This window comes from Manis javanica, chromosome 10 (genome assembly GCF_040802235.1).
Source record: "Manis javanica isolate MJ-LG chromosome 10, MJ_LKY, whole genome shotgun sequence".
In the NCBI taxonomy this organism is placed as follows: domain Eukaryota; kingdom Metazoa; phylum Chordata; class Mammalia; order Pholidota; family Manidae; genus Manis; species Manis javanica.
Genome location: NC_133165.1, coordinates 109,508,774 through 109,527,506, shown reverse-complemented (window position 1 = coordinate 109,527,506; position 18,733 = coordinate 109,508,774). Strand labels below are relative to the sequence as shown.

Below are 18,733 nucleotides of genomic sequence, written 5' to 3'. Positions count from 1 at the left end.
GGGTCAATGCCTGCCAGTGGCCAATGGGAGAGTCTTGGAGTAGTGCGAGGTCGGGAGCTAACAGTCTGGAGAAAAGGGGCGGAATCACCGGGGCTACTGAGGGAGAAGACCAATGAAGACCTAACCTGGTCATTCGCCCCGCCCCCTAGCTCTGCTGGGCCGGTCGCCGCCGAGTTTCAACCCCGAGTAGCCTAGTAGAGGGGCGTGAGGCCGTGAGACTGACGCTCTTCTTGGCCAATAAGGAGTTACGAACACAATAGCACGAATAGCCGCCCCGCGTTCCCTAGCCAACCAGAAGGTTAGGAGAGCTAGTTGCTAAGAGGAAAGCAGATGCTAAGAGAGCTGCGGTCTTTGGATGAAATCTCATTGCCCTTTGAACCGTGGACACTACAGTCCTGAGCGAAATCCAGAGAAGTGTGTATGCATGATGAGGAAACCAGCATAAAGAGCAGCCAACGCTTTTCCTTTTTAAAATATCATTGATAAACAATCTTATGATGGTTTCATATAAACACCACAGTGGTTTTAACATTCACCCATACATATTATCAAGTCCTCACCCGCTCCATTGCGGTCACTATCAACGTAGTCAGATTATAGAGTCATTGTCTTCTCTGTGCTGTACTGCATTCCCCATGACCTACCTAAATTGTGATAATAGCAACCAACACTTATAAGACACTTGTAAGAGTGTCCTTTGATCTTTAAAGGAGTGTCTCATTTAAACCCCCAGAACACTTCTGGGGTGGAAATTGCTGTACAACCTCTCAGATAAGGAAACCTAAACACTAAGGAGTTAACTAAATTGCTCAGGATGTGAGGGAGAGGCCCAGGTGCTGGAATCAGTCAAACATGGGTCCTAATCTCTGGCCTAATACTTCACTGGCTATGGGGTCTTGACAGGTCACTTTCTGAGCCTCAGTTTCCTAACCTGTAAGAGGTAATGGGATTTACTTCACTGGGAGAGGGCTAAGTGGAAATTATGAGTAGAAAAGCACAGAGTTTAGCACAAAGTAAGGGTAAAAAGCTGCAAAAAATGTTGGCTGTTATTATTTCAGACAGAAGAAAGGAGACAAAGAATAGGTAATTTTTTTCCTTTATGAATGCGGCTTCTTTATTTCAAGGATGAAAATAAAACTCATTTGGGCAGCTGCTCCAGTTTTGTCCAAAATAATTTATTTACCAGCCTTACAAAAAAAATATGTTGGCAAGAGAAAAATAAAAGTCCTATAGGAGCAGGCAAGCCTCTCCTTCCTTCTGGCGGCTGCTTTGGGACACTACAGAAAGTGGGGAGCTGGGTGATGGTCCCCCAGCCCAGGGTAGATCCACGAGGAAAAGGTCTGGAAGTGGAGGACTGTCCAGAGTTCCCCTACCACGGGGGCCGACCCAGCGGGCGCTGAGGCACTTACAGACAGGCTGGAGGCTCCCACCCCTTGGGACGGTGAGGGTGTGTCCTGGGAGGATGAGGTAGGAGGGGAGGGACACTGAGGACTGTCGGAGGGGAGCTCAGTTGGTCTCTGAGTCAAGGCTCCTGGACTGCGGCTGAGGGGGGATCGCTGGGGGACTGGAGGCCCTTCCTACGGCCTCAGGTAGCCCTCCCTCCTCGGTGGCCCCCAGGTCCACCTGCGTAGGCATGCTCAGAGGGATGGGGTTGGGAGAGGCCGGACTCGGGGAAGCGAGGTGGGGGGAGGCTGGCGAATGTCGGATTGGGCGCCGCACAGGCTGTGGGGGGTTGGGGGGTAATGGGGGTGGCACTGTGGGGGCCCGGAGGCTGCTGCCTACTAGACGGCGGGGCAGAGCCTGGGGGGTCGCAGGGCTGCCAGAACCAGGGGGCAGGGATGGGGCTGGAGGGGAGGAGCGGGTGCTAGAGGCCTGGGGGCGTGGCATGTTGGGCCGGGCAGGAGCCGGGCGCTTGGCTGTGGAGGAAGGAAAGGGGTGGTTAGATGTCCAACCACCTGTGGCAAATCCACCAAGCTCAATGCCACCTCAGGACCTGTTTATCTGCTATTCCTTCTGCCAGGAACAGTTTCCATGCCTGGCTTCTCATCATCCAGGGCCCTGTCCATGTCCCCTACCACTTCCTGTCATGCCCCTTGCCCGTCCCATGCTTACTGTTGCATTTTCTTTACAGAACTTGGTGCTCTCATCAGTTTTTGTTTTGTTCGACTCCCCAGCTAGAATGTAAACTAAGCGAGGCCATCTTATGTGTGGTTGGCTAGCACAGTGCTGGGCATGAAGCAGGCGTTGAATACATATTTGTTGACTACAGAAAATGCTGCCTGTTCCCGACCCTTGGGTCTTGCTTACTTCCTCTCAAAAGCCCCCGCAGAACTATCCCAGCCCAGCCTTCAGAGATCCCAGTGCACTCCCAACCTCCTGAGGCAGCCAAGGGACTGGGGGTCCAGGAGGCCTGGACTCTGGTCCTAGCTCTGCCTCCACCCACCGGGGGATGTGGGCACATCACTTGTCCCTGGGGCCTCAGTTTTCTCGTGGGTAAGATGGGATGGAAGCCTTGGCATCCCCTGACACGAGGACCAGTTCAGGTGATACTATGATAGCCTTTGAGCATTTCAGGTGTGCTCTAGTGAGCAAGTATCCCCTTGCTCCCACCCAGGAAAGGTGGCAAGATGCCCCCTCCTATAGGAAGGTCCCTAGGGGACCTGTCAGCTCCTGCTGGTCCAGGGGCTCCTGCGGTTGCTCCAGCTACCCTGGCTCTACAAAGCACACCCAGATGTTAAAACCCCAGTGCCTCCTGGGCTGGGTGGGGCCCCATCTGAACCCTTGGGTCTTCTCACCTGCCTGGCTTTAGGCCAAGTCAACAGGTGAGTGCACCCAACAGGAGGCCAAGTCTCCACCACCACCTCCACCTCCTTTCCTGCCCTTTGAAGACTCCATACTCCCCCTTCTCTCTGTGACCTCTGGGCTTTTTGAGGGATTGGACTCTCCTGGCCCCCCCATGTACAATGGCTGACCTTTATTGAGCATTTACTGCATGCTGGGTATGAGTCAGCCAGCACCATTTAATTCTCCAAACAGCTCTACAAGGTAGGAGCGGTTACTGTTCCATTACACAGAGAAGGAGCAGATAGGTCAAAGTCACAGAGCTAGAATCTGAACCCAGAGTGTCAGGCAGCAAACCTGGGCTCTTAGCCACCTGGATTCCTGGCCTTCCCAGCTGTCTGAAAACATGGGTTGGTCTGGATTGCCCACCCCGATTCCCTTCCCACCCTCTGTCCACCTTCTCCCTCCCGTGGCCAACTTACTCCTCCGAGCCATGTCTTCCACTGGGGTGGCTGCCTCCGGTGAACTCCTACTGACCTTGGGGGAGGCTGGTCTGCGGGGTGCCTCAGATTCTGTTCTGCAAGGGAAGGAGAGGATCAGGGTCAGGGCTGGCCATCTCGCAGATGTCTCCTGGAATCCTGGGGAGACTCCTGGACAACAGGTTGCATTTGGGCCCTCCCAGCACTTGTTGCCCAACCCCTTGTGGTTGCGCCTGGGGTCTGTCCCCAGGCTGGGCACCCCCTGGAAAGACGCTTCTGGCATTGGCCGGGTTTGAGTACACTGAAGCCCTGGCTGCTGTGTGACACTGTGACAATGACCATGGTCCCCATGGGACCAAGATGAGGAGCAGGAAGCAGGGCCTCCGCTCTGCCTCAGCTCTCAGCTTCCGTGTGATCCCAGTGAGATATTCCAGGCACTAGAAGCCAGCGTGGACAAGCAGCAGAGGGAGAGGCCAGGCTCACTGCAGGCTCCTCCTCAAGGAGGCCTTTCCCGACCCCAGAGCTCCCTGCCCTACCCGCAGCCTGCCCTATTCTGCTTTATAGCATGCACCACTGCCGACATCGTATCACCCGTTCAGCAGTGTGATTGTTGACTCTCTCCCCAGCCCCTGGCAGCTCTAAGGGCAGCATTTGCCAGCCTTGCTCACCTGAGGAAACTCATGGTTGGGGCCCCAGCCATCTGATAACTGAACAATACCTGCCTGGTATGGAGGTAATGCCGTTACCACGCAGCCCTTCCAGATTTAAAGGATCAAAGAGAAGACTGGAAGGTATTTACAAATTCCAAAATGATTAGCTCCCTACTTCCTAAATCCCCAGGGCCTAAAACAACACCTGGCACATAGTAGGTGCTCAGTAAATAGCCATACAATGAACGAGAGAACACATCAGAGGCTGAGGGGAATACAGCCTCCGAGTCTCCACCCCACCCACTCCAATCTGGGAAGCCTGGTGTTTGGGATGACAATACAGTAAGTACATTTCCTAAAATGCTGTTGGAAGCCCTGAGAGGTGGTGCCTCGGGGTGGGCACTAGGGCCCAGACAGGCTCCATTCACAGCCGTTAGTCCTCACCTTTCCTTGGTAGCCACTAAAGCTGGGGTAGCAGCTGGAGCCGGAGCCATTGTTGGAAGCTCTTCAGAGGCTGGCCTGTTGCTGACCTTGTCCTGGGGGACAGGGGCCAAGAACAGGCCTGACATGTTGAAGTTGATGTCTGCAGATAGAGGGGAGTAGGTGTTAACTTTCAGAGCCTCCACCAGCCACCCCCCAACCCCTGGGGTCTCCAGACCACCTCTACTTTGTCCTGACACTATCTGGATTGTGTTTCGTCTTCCCCCTCCCACATCAGCCTTACACCAATCCCATAAGGCAGGCAGGACCATCCCCATTCTACAGATGAGAAACTGAGGCTCAGAGGGGAGAGGCAATTTCCTCCAGGCCTCACGGTGGGTTTGTGGGGCTGCCAGGGCCTGAAGCTGAGTCAGGAGGGCATGGAGCTGGGCAGAGGAGGGCACGAGGGGCACATTCCCAAGTGCAGGAGCTTCACCTCCAGGGAAGAGGGCGTCTGCGCTCTGTATCAGGGCCTCGACCACACCCACCACCTGGATGGAGGACACTGAGGCGGCATCCAGCTGGGCCTGGTCCCTGGGACAGAAAGGAGCAGCTGTGAGTCACCCATTTCACAAAGTCTCCGGGGCCCGAGCTGCCTGGCTCCGTCACATCAAGTCTCTGTTCTCCAGAAGCTCACCGACCACCAGTGGGTGGCAGATGTATCGCTCGCACGCCCACCTGTCCCCTCCCTCGCACACAAGAGGCAGCACCAGGCGGTGAGGGCGCCTTCCTCTCTGCTCTTGGAGCTGGGTGGCCTACACCACGTACTTGCACTTGGCAAATGAAATCTTTCGGCCATCTGGGACCAGGTGAATAATACCAATCCCTCAGCTAGCACTGCCCTTTACACTTTATAAAATATTTCACCACTCATTATCTCATTTAATTCCCAAAGCAAAAATCCTCAAACCTTGTATAATTTCTCTCCAACTTACAGAGGAGGAAAATGGAGGTCCAGAGAGTGATTTCCTAAGGCCCACCTCTGGCAGGCGGAGGGATGGGGCTAGGCCCGGATCTCTGGGCTCCTAGCCCCTCAAGTACTCCATTACTGCCATTATAAGAGTGCCTATCACCAACGCCCTGTGGGGTCCCCAATCTCTCTGGATGCTCCTCCCTGCAGCCTTGAGGATAGGAGCTGCTCCACTCCCTCTGAGGATGGGGAAACTGAGGCCCAAGGAAAAATAAGCAGTGGATGGTTGAGGTGGGGCTGCCACCTTCCCCCAACCTATAGCCCCTCACCCTTCTTTCTCAGGGGGCCATAGCAGGTTGGGTCCCAGGACGATGGCGATGTTGCTGGGTGTCATCTTGTTCACCTCCTGCTCATCGGCCAGCTGTGCCAGGAACTTCATCAGGTATCTGGGGAGGCAGGAGTCGGGGTAGGGCCAAGAGCAGGGCATCTTGGGCCATGAACACCCACTGATGCCCCCAAGGCCTGAAAGTCTCACAGACTGGGATTTCTAAGGTGTGGCAAAGATACCCCATTGGATGGTTTAAAATGTTTTAAAAGTTACATTAGCTGACTTACTGAGCGCCACCCATGCGTCAGGCACTGAGCTAAGCTGAGATCTCAGCTTCCCTGTGGAGCAGGGACTGTCATGCTCTGTGCTTTTCAGATGAGGGCTCTGAGGCACAGGGAGGTCAAGTCCCCTGCCCAGGGCCACACAGGGCAGAAGTGGGATTTGAAGCCAAGTGGTGTGGCTTCAAAGGTTCAAAGTATGTCTAGTTCAATGTTTCATATAGAAAAATATGAGGAACAAACCGAAGCTGTTTTCAGAAATATTGCTTAGGACAAGGAGGCAGGATGCAAACCCAGGCCCAAGTCCCAGCTGGACTCTGGCTTTGGGGAGGCCAGGGAGGGGCCTCGGGGCTCACCTGAGGTTGTTGAGGTTCTCCTGCGGCAGGCGGCTGCACACCTGTTGGAGGGCATCCAGCCGGGCCCCCAGGTCCTTCAGGCTGAGGAGGGGGAGAGACCTGGTGAGCCATCCCAGGGCATACATCTATAGCCTCTTCCTCCCCAGCAACCCCCACCCCGCCTCACCTGGCTGCCCTCATCCAATCATCATAGAGGTCAAAGGTCATCAGGGGCTCCGGCAGCTCCCGCAGATAGGACTTGAGGGCACCTGAAGTGGCGGTGGGGGCTCAGACGCAGCCCCCACCTCCACCAGTAGCCAGCACTCTCCATCTGTTAGCAGCCTCTGGCCCTTGTTTACACTAGTATGTCTAGGTATGACCATTTCTCTGGGCCATGGGCCTTGCTGAGAACATGAGGAAGGCAAGTGATCTTGTCCCCAGAAGAACGCATATACAGTCCAGAGGGTTAATAACGGACCCCACTATAAGGACCCCCCATGTCTCCTCAGGTGTCTCTACAGCAGACTATCAGGCCTTAGGCCGAACTATCATTTCAGGCAGTTTTGGGGAAGGGATTTGGGGAAGGGATTTGGGGAAGGGAGCAGGCACCTGCCACGGCATGGGGGTCAGAGCAGAAGTCCTGCAGGCTGTAGGGGTCCGAGGCTATTGTCTGCTTGAGGCGCTTCAGCACTGAGGCCCCAGCGGCCAGACGGAAGAGGCCCTGGAACATAGGAGAGAGCAGGTTGGGGTCACAGAGGTGTGGGTGGGGCAGGAAACCCTGGCCAGGAGGCCCTAACTCACTCAGCCTCAGTGTCCCCACTGGTCTGGTGGGCAGAGTGGACACCACAATGTCCATGGATCCTTCCAATTCTCAAGGCCTAAGATTCTGAGCAAAGTGGGAAGTCTGGGAGGAGCTGGGAAAAGTTGAGGGGAGAGAGGCATCTGGTTAGGAGTGGAAGGTAAAGAGGAGGCCCAGCAGGATTGAGAAGCCTAAGTCTGCTTTGCTTCCTAAGGCTCTATCCTCAGGAAGGGAGCCAACGTACTAGCAATGGCTAAGGTGCAATAGACAGATGAGGACGGCATGCAGCAGAGACTGCACGTGGAGTCCCTGGTTTCACTGCCACCTTCTCCTGAGATGCTGGGCATGTTTACCTCTTGGCCTTTGTCTTTCCCTTGCAAAGGAGCCAATGAGGTTCCCTCCAAGGGTTACTGGGATACTTAAATGGAGCAGGGAATGTAAAGGGCTGACGGCAGTGCCTGGTCCACAGGAGCATCACTAAGTGGGAGGTGCTGTCAATCCAGCAACAGGAGGCTGAGCCTTCTCCCAGGGCCCTGCGCTCTAACAGTGGGATTAGAGGCGCCAGCAGGGGAGGTTTGGAACAGACTGAGGGACCTGATGCTCCTTCCCGACCTGCCCCAGTGGGCCCCACCTCTTCCTTCATGCCCTCGGAGAGCAGCATCATGACACAGGCCTCGATGGGCAGGGCGATGTCTCGGCCCAGTTCTTGCAGGTGTGTTCCCAGTGATACCCCATACACCCTGGGGAAGGGGGCGGCCATCGTCGAGGGGGAGGGGTCTGCAGGGACAAGACAGATCAGTGGCCCAGGGTCCTCCCACTCCTGGGCAGCCAGGGGCACCCCCAGATGTTCTCAATGGGCCTACTGCTTTGGCCAACAGTGCCACCTCCCACCTGACTATCCACGCCACACATCCTGAAATCATCCAACATATCTCTTGAATCCGGCCCCCTCTACTGCCTCTACCCGAGTCCAGGCCACCGTCACCACCTCTTTACCCCCTAACAGGTCTTCTGGCTCCAGACCTGCCCCTTCATGCCATCCTCCATGCAGCAACCAGAAGAGCAACCTATCACAAATGTAATCGAGTCCTCCCCTGCTCGAACTCATCCTTGGCTCCCTATTGCCTTTCAGGATGGAGTGTAAGCTTCTTAACATGCCCTGAGCAGGGTGGAGGTCAGTGTTCCCACCTGCTTGGCCGTGGTTCTCCTTCAGCTCAGCCAGGGCTGTGTCGAGGGAGCTCAGAGACTTGCGGTGGTACTCGGCCTGAATCTCCATAAGCTGTGAGGACAAGTGAGAGAAGCTGGGCCTCCCCCAGGGCTGCGAGAACAGGTCTGTCCTCCCCACCATCTTGCAGGGTGTCCCACTGGTCCCTGGGTTGGTGTCCACCTCTGAGCCTGGTCTTGGACTCACGTGGATGAAGTAGTTGGCATATGTGTCCTCCTTGGTGGCAAAGTGGTACAGGTCGGCCAAGTACCCGTCCTTGGGGACAGAGAGAGGAGGGCTTACTCCAGTGAGGCAGGGGCCCAGAGCGGGAGCAGAGGCTTGAATAGCACATCAGTCTACACAGTTAGTGACTTGCCCGAGCTGTACATGGAGGGTCTCGGCAAGCTCTCCTCTCTCTGCCAAGGTTTGCACTTGGGGATGGCCCACAGGAACTCCTTCAAATTCTTGAGGGGCTTTTGCAGCTTCTAGTCCTCATCTCTGTGTCCCCATGCCCTTAGCACAGTACCTTGTGTTACTCGCTGTCCATGCATTCACCCTTAATTCACTCACTCACTCACTCACTCGGCAAACACACCAAGGCCTGGGTGAACAGACCGTGTCTCTGCCTCCCAGGTATTATGTGTATGGTGTAGACAGAAGAGGCTACAAGGTAGTGGCTGAGTACACAGACCTTGAGTTCAAATCCTAGCTCTGCTACTTCCCAGCCATGTGGTCTCTGATAAGTCATAGCACACCTGAGCCTCAGTTTCCTCATCTGTGAAATGGGGATAGTACCAACCCCTGCCACCCCTGCACATCCAGGGAACCCCAAGTGCCCCTCACCTTGCACTGCTCCACCTTCCTCTTCAGCTCCTCCTCCTCCTCCTTCAGCATCTCCACCTTGTTGGCGGTGGTGGTGTGGCTGTAACTGCCTGGGCCACTGCCCAGGCCCTGACCACTGCCTGAGTTCTTAGCTGCCTGACTGAGCCTGGGGAGAATCCCAAAGTGGGGAGGTCACTGTCCCCATTGCATGTCCAGAGCCAAGTGTCCCCTCCATATGCCTGACCACACAGGGCTGTAGGATTTATGGATGTAAATCTCAGAGTTCCCCTGGCCATGGGCCTCTGCCTGAGTTGGGCCATGAGTGCTCGGGTGCACCCCCTGCTGGTGGAATTGGTAATCACAGCCACCCAGCTGTAGAGTGGAGCGTTGGGGTGGGCGTGCTCCCACCAATCTAGGGATCTTGGGAGGATTGTTATGGCTATCCTAGGCTTTGGGGTAACCTCCAGCTGGCACACGCATGTGTACACACACATGTACAGAGGCATGCTCACATGTATCCTCACCACGTGTGCCCTAGGAGCCAGATGTGTGCTCAAGTATCCACACTGTACCCAATGGGCCCTGTGGTATCTTCCTAGTATGGGAAGGGCCTCAAAGTTCTGGGACCACCTCCACAAGCTGACTATGCATGGCACCTGTTTTTGAGGTTGTTCCAGTCGGACACCAGCTTCTGCAGGGTTTTCTTGTGCTTGAGGATGGCTGGCAGCTCCTCCTGGGTGCAGGCACAGGGAGGGATGGATCAGTGGGCTGGGGAGGTGGGAACTAGAAGCTGGGGAAGCCAGGGGCAGTGGGCTGGGGAGGAGGGTCACCTCACTCAGCTTGCTGAGTGGCTGCAGGACATCCCTCTCCAGGGTCATCTCAAACTCAGCCAGGATGCGGGCCAGCTGGTTCTGAATGGCACAGCTCATCTCCAAGGCCTTCCTGCGGATAAAGCACCTGGTGGCCAGGCACCCAAGGCCCTTCCCCCAATCTGGGAACACCTGATGGGCCTCTCCCTCCCCACTGCCTCCTCCCTCTGCTGTCTCTCTTTCATCTTTGCTGAGCCCAACACTATTCCAGGCCTGGCTGCCCTCACTGACCTGGACACTGTCCCCAGCCTGGCCACCCTTCCTCTGAGGATGCCCTCTTTGACTTGGCCCTTTCCTGCCCAAATCCCTCCTCAGCAGGTGAGGGCTGAGGCGCTGTCCATGCTCACCCTATGCTGGAATCGGGGTCCAACTCCTTGAAGCTCTCAGCCATTGTGCTGGACAGAGCCATGAGGGGAAGCTTCTTCTGCAGGAAGTAGGGGGGACCAGCTGTGAGTGTGATGACGGCCTGTGCTCACCTCCTGGGCCCCCTTTCACCCTGCCTGAGCACCAGGTAAGTCCCTTGGGGGCACCAAGGCATTGGGCATGGACATGGGAGGAGGGAACCCAGGAGGGCCACCAAAACAGGCAAGTGGAAATAGGATGATGACCAGCATGGTGGGGGTGACATTTTCCCGTGACCATGTACCTCCATTCCACCCCATCTGGGGTCCCATTTATCCCTCCCAGAAGCCGCATGACTGGACAGAAGGACCAAGTACTATCACAGACTGAAAAATTAGGCACAAAGAGCCTGGAGCTTGCCCAAGGTCACACAGTTGGAAGAATGGAGGAGCTAGGAACTACCGCTGGGAATGGGAGTCTTTCCCTTGCCCCAGGGCATAGTTCACCTAGTCCCTCCTGAGTTCAAAATGAACACCAACTTCGGTCAGAGGGGACGAGGGTTCAAATCTCAGCTTTGTCACTTACTAGTTGTGTGACCTTGAGTGAGTCACTTCACCTCTCCGTCTCCATTTACTCGACTGTACATTGTTAATAAAGGCTGCCTCCTCGTAGAGTTGTCAGCAGTAAGTGAGGCAACACTTTGACATCTTAGCAACAGACTAGCAATAATCAGTCCATAAATGTTGACTGTTGATTAATACCAGTGAGTTGTCACTCAAAATTCAGCTCAAATGCCACTTCCTTCAGGAAGTCCTCACGGATTGTCCTAGTTGAGAGGGCCTGCTCTGCTCTGGGTGCTGACTGGACAGAGAAGTTCAGGTGTGTCAGAGGCCTGGCCTTGGCTTTGGGGACTGGTGCAGAGGGGGTAGTCAAGAAGAAGGTAAGAGATAGAGCCTTGTAATCCTGGTGCCTGAGGGGCCTTAGGACAGAGCCATTTCTACCCTGTTGGTGCCAGGGTCTCAGTCTGGCAGGGAGACTCTAGCCTTGACCTTGCTCCGCCACTGGACAGAGGTATCCTGCCCGGTTCCTCCTCCCTGGGGCCACACTCACCACCCGCTTGTCCATATCTGCCCCACTCTGGCCCTGCAGACAGGCCTGCAGCCGTTTGTGGATATTGTGGGCTGCTCGCTTGGCTGGCTCCAGCCGCTGCTCCACCTGGAGGGGCGCGGGGTTACGGATCATGGGGGGTTGTCCCCCTACCCCCCACCGACCTGTTCTTTCCCAGAGCAGGACCCACCTCTCCCTTCTCTCCTCTTGGGGACCCCGTGGACAACGGCTTGGGGAATGACTCAACCTGGGTCCCCAGCTGGCGTCCCCACCCGGCCCTCTGCCAACAGCCTGAACAGGCCTGCCTTGCCACCGGCCGCCAGCCCAGGCATGTACCTGCTGCAGGTCCTCATCCAGGAACTCGGCAGTCTCTGGGGTGCTGCGGGAGGAGAGGGCTTCTGCTGAGCCAGCTCCGGCAAGGAAACCCCCTGCCTGCCCCACCCCCAAACAGGGCACCTGGACCCCAGTTGCCCCCAGGGCCACTCCCTGCAGTGATCCGCCCTGGGTGGCCGCTGGCCTCATGGGGGCGGGGAGAGAACGCATTCTTCCTCGTCCACCCAGGGCTGTGTCCTCAGAGAGCCCAGACGGAACTGCATTGGGAGGGCGCCTGAGGGAGACCCTCCCCCAGGGTCCAGCCTCTGTTCTGCTGACCCTGGGGAGAGGAGGCCTGGGTTGGCCCCAAGAACGGGAAGTGTGCGAGCTCAGACTCCTGGGCTGTCAGTCATGCAGGACCCTGGACTACTGGCAGTAGGCAGGCCCTGGGTCCCTACCCAGCAATGTATGGGGACACTGAGGCCCCGAGCAAGATGGCCTGACTGCCCAAGCTCACACAGGCCTCTGTGCCAGTGGGAGACCAGAACTAGGTCCCTGGACACCCAGTCTCCTCCCCTGGGCCCAGAGAATAGGAAACTCCCAACGCAGGGGGAAGAAAGAAGACAGGCCTGGGAGCTCCCCAAACTTCCGGCCTCCACTCCACCAGCTCAAGGGGCGGGGGTGGGAACGGGGAGACCTGGGGATGTTTTTTAACCACCTGAAGCTAGGAAAAGCAGAAGCAAGATAGAGAAGCTGGAGGCCTCAGGGCGTGGGGGTGGGGAGGCACGCCGCCGGACAGGCAGGCCCCTCCTCCCACTCCACCAGGCCCTGGCCTCCTCCCCTTCCCCAAGGTCTGGGGCCCAGATGGCCCCTCCCCCCACCGCAGGCAACCGCAAATGGGTAATTGTCCCCATTGTACAGAGGGGACAAATGAGGCCAGCGAGCTCATGGAGCAGAGAAGAGTCAGCATCCTTGGTCTGCCCTGTGCACCGCTCCAATCAGGGATGGGGGTTCCCCTCCCCCCGAAGACCCTCCGGCTCCGGCTGGGAGGTGGGGTGGCCTTCAGAGGGAGAAGGCAGGCCTCTGGCTGTCCCCAGCCTCCTCCACCCCTCTACCTGCCCTAGGGTCCGGCGGGAGTGAGTGTCCGGCTGGGAGAGAGAGGACTGACACTCACCGTCCCAGGCTGCCGGTCTGGGCCAGCTGCCGCATGCGATGCAGCTGCCTCATCATCTTGGGGGTGGGCTGGGGGCTGCGGGGTCACGGTGGGGGTCGAGGGCCCGGCAGCCCCCGGCCCAGCCTGCCTTTGCCTGCAGCGCTGCTCTCGCCCCGGATGGGTGGGCGGCGCTCTCCGCTTCCTGGGCCAGCCGCGCTCTCGCTCGCTGCTCGCTCTCTCCTCCTCCGCTCGCGACTCCGCCCCCGGGCTCCAGGTCACTCGTCTCTCCAAGTTTGTTTTCTCGCTCTCCCGCACCTTCCGGGCCCCCCACAAAACCCCCTAAGGCCCCCGGCCGGTCCCAGAGTGTGTCGGGCGGCCGGACGCCTGGCCGTCCACAGGTTGCGTCCCCAGCTCCTCCTCCCGGCTCCGCCCCGCCCAGCCCGGGTGGCGGGAAGCAGGTAAGCCTCCTTGCCACCGCGCCACCCCGGCATCCCGGTTCCTGCAAGCCCTGGCTATAAATAACCTTTGCACCCCTCTTAAAGGAGAACGAGAATTACATGTTTAGGAGGTGGAGACCAAGGACAGGCCTCTCTGACTCGAACCGGCCCATTTGGGCCTGCCGAAGTATGCTGCCCTGGACTCCCTCTCCGAAGGGCCTCCTGGCCACCATGAACTAAAGGTCACTGCTGCTCCCCTGCTGGACGACTGGCTGGGCACTTTGGCTTCCTGGGGCCACCCTGCTGCTGTGTGCCTTTGGACAAGTCCCTGGAATTCTGGACTTGCTGTCTCTAATGGCCTGATGGGTCAGCTGTCCTGGCGCTGCCCATTGCAGAGTGGACAAGATACCTCTACCTGCTGCCCAACACCCATAATCCTGTTCCTATCGTCCTATAAGGGGGTGCTTCACTTAGACAGCAGTTCCCTGACACCCTGCTCTCTCCCAGCCTCAGCACCAACATTCCTCCATTTGTAAGCCTCTTCCGGCAAACTTCCTCAGTCCCTGTTCTTCCTTATTGTAAGGCAGTGATAGGGGTGCTGTTCTGATCCCCCAAGCTCAGGAGTAGTTATCTCTTTGACCTCTACCCCAGATGGAGTTGGGCATACAGCAGGTACTCCGTAGCTGCTAGTTAATACAAGATGAGAGGCTTCAGGAAATGGTAGGCTTTCCTTACTCTGCCCCTGTGCTGCTTGGGCATTGGGAGCCCCAGGGAGTGGGGCGTGGGGAGGAGGGGCATGGGGTAGAGGCCTACCACACCCACTGCACTTTGAGGATTACCTGAGCACCTATTGTGTGTGGGTGGGCAGATTGGGCACTTCTCGAGGACCTTGGCCTCAGACATCTGTGTTCCGTGCCCGGCATGGGACTTGGTGCAGAGTGGGCACTCAGGGGACACAGGCTGCCCCTTCACTCCCCAGAGGGGTAGCTGGAAAGGCCCCACAGGGTGGGGAAGGGTCTGGGAAGGAAACCCTCCCAGCTGCTGCTGCTTGAGCCAGAGCCTCCCAGCTGGCATCCCACCTGAGTGTAGAATCCTGGTAAAAAATTAGCATTCTCCTGGATATAAGGCTCAAGCTTTGATGAGATTCTAAGCAAGGTTCCTTCACCCACCTCCCTTCTCCCAACTGGAAGGCCCGTGCAGGGGATTCTAGAAAGGGGGCAAAGTTGCAGGAGCTTAATAAACACAGCTGACTCCAATGAGGAATGCCTCATTGGAGGGAGACACCAGAGTCCCCCTGACTTTTTAAAATGTGGGGCTAGGGTTTGTGCTCCTGGTTTCTCATCCTTGCCTCTCCACCTCCCTCACTAGCCAGATCCCAGAATGTCCTTGTGACTTGGTTTTCCCCGTCTCTGCAAAAAGCACAACCTACTGTGTGCAGAGTCAGGCAACTGAAGACTCCCAAGCCAGCAACTTGATACCAGGTGCCACCCTGCCATCTGGGAAATCTCTGCATGGTATCCCCACCCTGTTCCAGCCCTATCTCCAGCCCAGACCATGCTGGGCCTGGGCTTGTCCACTTCCCCAGCCGTCCTGGAGGTCCCTGAGGCAAGGCCTAGCTTCTGCCTCTGTCCTTCCTAGGCTTGCCTAGACCTGAGTGCCAGGTCCAGCCCTGGGAGGGGTCAGTGCATGTGGGCTGGAGCAGGCGCTGCTGTTGGAACAACCTGAGTCATATAATCAGGCCCCTGGAGCTCTGGGCCTCGCACCAGGGCTTCAGGCTCCCCTTGAGTCTGACCAGAGAGCTCTTCTCTGTCCAGCTGGGGTGGGGCTGCTGTGCCTTTTACCTGAGTGAGGAGTATATTTTAGTGTATACTTTGGTGTGAGCATGCTTAGATGTGGTACTCTGAAAGTTTGGAAGCCCCAAAGGTTGGATCAAAGGCTGTTCCTTCAAAGGATGTTGTAATCAAGAGACTTCTGGACTCCGAAGTTCTGATCAGTCAATGCTGAGATCATAGTTTTAGAACTGCAGATGCAGAAGGGGACCTCAGAGGTCACCGGCCGACCCCTTCTCCAATCACAAGAACTTTTCAGAGTGCCTTGGGAGAGCTTGTTGGCTTGGCTGGGTCTCTGCCCAGGGGGGCCTGGGTCTTGTTGGGCTCATGCTGAATCATCAGGGCCTAGCAATGTGCCACAATTGCAGGAGCTTAATAAACACAGCTGACTTGAATGGCAAGTGAAGACACTCCATCAATGGACACTATTTCCAACTCAAAAGACAGCAAGAACAGAGCTTAAGGTGCTGAGGGAGCCAGCTGGCTGGGCTTTCTCTCACTAGGTGGGTGACCTTGGGCGAGGTAGTTAACCTCTCAGAGTCTCAGTATCCTCAGTAAAACAGGAATAATGGTAATACCATCTACCTGACAGGTCATGGTAAGGATTAGAGTTAATATGTAAAATGTTTAGAACAGTACCTAGCCTTGTTTTTTAATTATTATTATTTAGCCTGCAAATCGGGGATAGGAGGACTCTTTACCCCCAATCCTGCCTCAGTTGCTCCCTAAACGTGTCCTGCTGCCTTCATGGGACAATGGCACTTCCTGTCATGTACTTCAGCACACCCTCCAGTGAAGTTGGTATCAGTCCCATTTTATGGGTGAGCAGACTAAGGCCCCTGGCCCAAGGTCCCTAGTTGGCTAAGTGGTTAAGACCAAGTTAGAATGCCAGTATGACAGATCCAAAGCCCCCATGTGCTCTCCTGCCGTGTCATATGGCGCTGTCTGGACTATAGAAATGCTGGTCCCTCCTTCCCTCCCCTACTTTACCCACATGGCTGCTTTGAGGAACCCAGAGGCTCGAAGTAGATTGTCTGTGAAAACCTCTAACAGTCTGGGAAGTGTCTGCTGGTGAAGCTTGAACAGGATGTGGGCAGGGAGGCCAGTGGCTGGGCGCTGAAGTGGTGGTAGAAGGGGTCAGCTGTGGGGCCACAGGACTGAGCAAGAACATCCCATTTGGGACACTTTGACAAATTGCTTGTTTGTGGCCATATCAGTACTGCCCTCCAAGGTGAGGCCTTCCCAGAGCATCTAGGCCTGCAGTGTGACTTCTGGGGCTCTGAAAACTTCCTTGTTTCCTCCTTGGGCCAAAGGACTTCCTGCGAATCCCCAGGCTGGGACTGGGCCTGGGGCTGAGGCACGAGGACCTCACCATGACCCCAATAGCCCTGGAGAGTGTGTATCCATAACCCCACCCCGAGGCCAGCAGCTGATAGAGGGCTGGGAGGGCTCTGGAAGCAGGGGGTAATGTGCCTTCATGGTGACACCTCAAGGGTTGCCGGTCAGATTTGGGCCCTAATGTGTGCCCTGAGGCACTTTATGAGCCCTCAGCCTCAGTTTCCCGTTGCCACAGGGCAGTATGAGGATTAAGGCAGAGTCTAGCATCATGCTAGGCCTAGGGCCGGCTTCTCTGTTCTCTGCCTGGTTATGTCTGTGCCCTGGCCGGGAGGCCCACAAAGACTGGGGGCAGAGGAGTGACAGAACAGCAGACGTGGGCTCCCCAGGCGAGCAGAGGCCTCTCTGGTTCCCCTGGCTGCCACGAACTGATGAGCAGTGCACTGTGCTTGCTGAAAAAAAAGGGAGCTGCTGCCTCTAGCTACACAAACACAAGTGCAAGTGTGGCTTCAAGCTCTGGGAATTCCCACTGCTCCCAGGGTAGGGGTGGGGGTCAGAGACAGGGAACACTCTTTTCTCTGTGTACCCCATTCAGCCCAAGGACTTGGGAGGTACCAGGTCTCCTGTGCATTGTTCTGGACCTCTGTCTCAATTGACAGGAGTAATCCTCCTCCAGGTAGTGGAGGCCAAGGGTCCCCTGCTTTGATCAGACACCCCAGCCCCTCAGACACCTCTGTGGCACCTCATGTTCACCCCCCTCCCAGCTGCTGGCATGTCCTGCTGAGCTCCTGGCTCCCAGGTTCCATGCCAGGCTCTTGCAGGACAGGGCCTGCCTGGCACAGGGGCTGCTCAAGAAGCACCTGCGGGAGAGACAGATAGATGGACTAGGAACAAAGGTGGGCAGTCCAGAGAAGGAAGGGCTCTCCTTGTTCCCGTACATCTACGTCACTCCAAGCCAACAGCCTGGGGACCCTTTTGCCCAAGGTCTCTTCAGAAGGCCTCAGAGGGGTCTTACAGCTCACTGGGTCCCTCTCACCTTTTCAAGCAAGGAACCCAAAGGCCAGAGAAGGAAGTACCTTGCTCAAAGCCACACAAGGGAGGGACCCCATGGGAATAGGCCCAGACTTAGTTCCAAATCTCATGCATCCCCCTTACAACCTGCGGCCCTTCAACGGCCTGCATGAGACTGCTCCAGGTGGTGCTGCTGGGACCCCAGGGACCTTATGGGAAATAGGGTTTTATTTAGAATCTTTCAACTAGAGACTGTCTCAGAGACATCACAGTGTTCAGGCAGAGACGTGCCTGGCAGGGCAGGAGCAGGAGCCAGGCCCTGTAGCTGAGAGAGCAGCGTGTCTGGAAGCCCTGCCGCAGGAGGGCTGCGACCAGGGGTGGGTAGCACCGTAGGCACCCGATAGGAGGCTCCAGCGGGGGAGGAGCTGGCAGTGCTGGCTCAGAGGCCCGGCAGCTTCTCCCTCCCACGCAGCAGACAGCACGGCTGAGGGGCCTCATGCTGCGCTTCCAGTGTCGCCCCTCACCTGCTGACTGGAAAGGTGTAGGCTGGGAAGTCGGGTGTGCTGGGCTCTGGGAAAACCAGTGGGCTGGGCCGGGCTCCAGCACCTCTCAATGATATCTATGGAAAGAGAATGTGTGGCCAAGTTCAGAGTGGGAAACCCTAGGTTAGGCAAAGTGAAAACGGTTTCTCAAATGCACTTCCTGTCATTTGCTAGGGAGGAGAAATGGCGGGCAGCCTTCCCCAGACTCATCGGAACAGGAACCTGCTCCTGCAGAGCAGCCTGCAGGACCGGCCCACACCACGGGCAAGGCCCTGGACTAACACCCCGTCCTGGGCGCTGCACCGGTTGGCTCTCTGCTGTGTGGCGTCTAAGCCACTCCCCGGCCCAGCCTGGACCACAGCCTCCCAGGTAAGATGCTGCTGCTATAGCTGGGAGGGCAGGGTCCCTGTGCCGCTCCAGAGACAAGTGGCAGCTGACACCCTGCTTCCCGGGGGCAGCCTCTGAGGAAGGAAGCTGAGGCAGGACCTCGGGAGGCGCTGCCTTGCAGCTGTCTGAGGGCCGAGCACAGCAGGAGGAAGTTGTGAGCAGCCCGGGGCCTCCCCCTCGGCACAGGCAGCAGCTGGTGTTCCCGGCGGGCCCGAGTGGGCCCTCAATCCCGGCTGGGCGGCTCTGGGCCCTCCACAGCCCCGAAGCCTCTCTGCTGACTCAGCACCGGCCACAGGCCCCTAAGCAGGGCCTCCACCGGTGCAGGGCCCAGGGGTGGGAGGAG

At 57.0% G+C, this 18,733-nt stretch overlaps 1 protein-coding gene and 1 long non-coding RNA gene across 5 annotated transcripts in view; one reads left to right on the top strand and one right to left on the bottom strand.

The window, feature by feature from the left end:
* Nucleotides 1–1,154: 1,154 nt before the first annotated feature.
* Nucleotides 1,155–13,183, bottom strand: SH3BP1 (SH3 domain binding protein 1). Of its 3 annotated transcripts, XM_017653062.3 has the most exons (18): nucleotides 12,871–13,182; nucleotides 11,721–11,763; nucleotides 11,388–11,492; nucleotides 10,283–10,359; nucleotides 9,897–10,008; nucleotides 9,723–9,799; nucleotides 9,088–9,232; nucleotides 8,452–8,520; nucleotides 8,229–8,319; nucleotides 7,672–7,817; nucleotides 6,851–6,962; nucleotides 6,429–6,510; nucleotides 6,263–6,343; nucleotides 5,630–5,746; nucleotides 4,827–4,924; nucleotides 4,355–4,493; nucleotides 3,264–3,358; nucleotides 1,155–1,916 (listed from the first exon to the last, which is right to left on the bottom strand). In XM_017653062.3, exons 1-18 carry the CDS (start codon nucleotides 12,924–12,926, stop codon nucleotides 1,507–1,509), a joined length of 2,055 nt encoding a protein of 684 aa, XP_017508551.3. In that variant the 5' UTR covers nucleotides 12,927–13,182; the 3' UTR covers nucleotides 1,155–1,506. The 3 variants fall into 3 exon arrangements, with proteins under 3 accessions (XP_017508551.3, XP_036862906.2, XP_036862909.2); XM_037007011.2 differs by lacking the exon at nucleotides 11,388–11,492 and having other exon boundaries at nucleotides 12,871–13,183; XM_037007014.2 differs by lacking the exons at nucleotides 11,388–11,492; nucleotides 11,721–11,763; nucleotides 12,871–13,182 and adding an exon at nucleotides 10,863–11,376.
* LOC118970299 (uncharacterized) overlaps nucleotides 13,176–18,733 on the top strand; it is a 10,460-nt gene continuing 4,902 nt past the window's right edge. For both annotated transcript variants that reach the window (XR_012121599.1, XR_005058187.2), the window contains exons 1-2: nucleotides 13,176–13,307; nucleotides 18,178–18,372. This is a non-coding gene — a long non-coding RNA (uncharacterized lncRNA). The remainder of the gene's footprint in view (nucleotides 13,308–18,177; nucleotides 18,373–18,733) is intronic.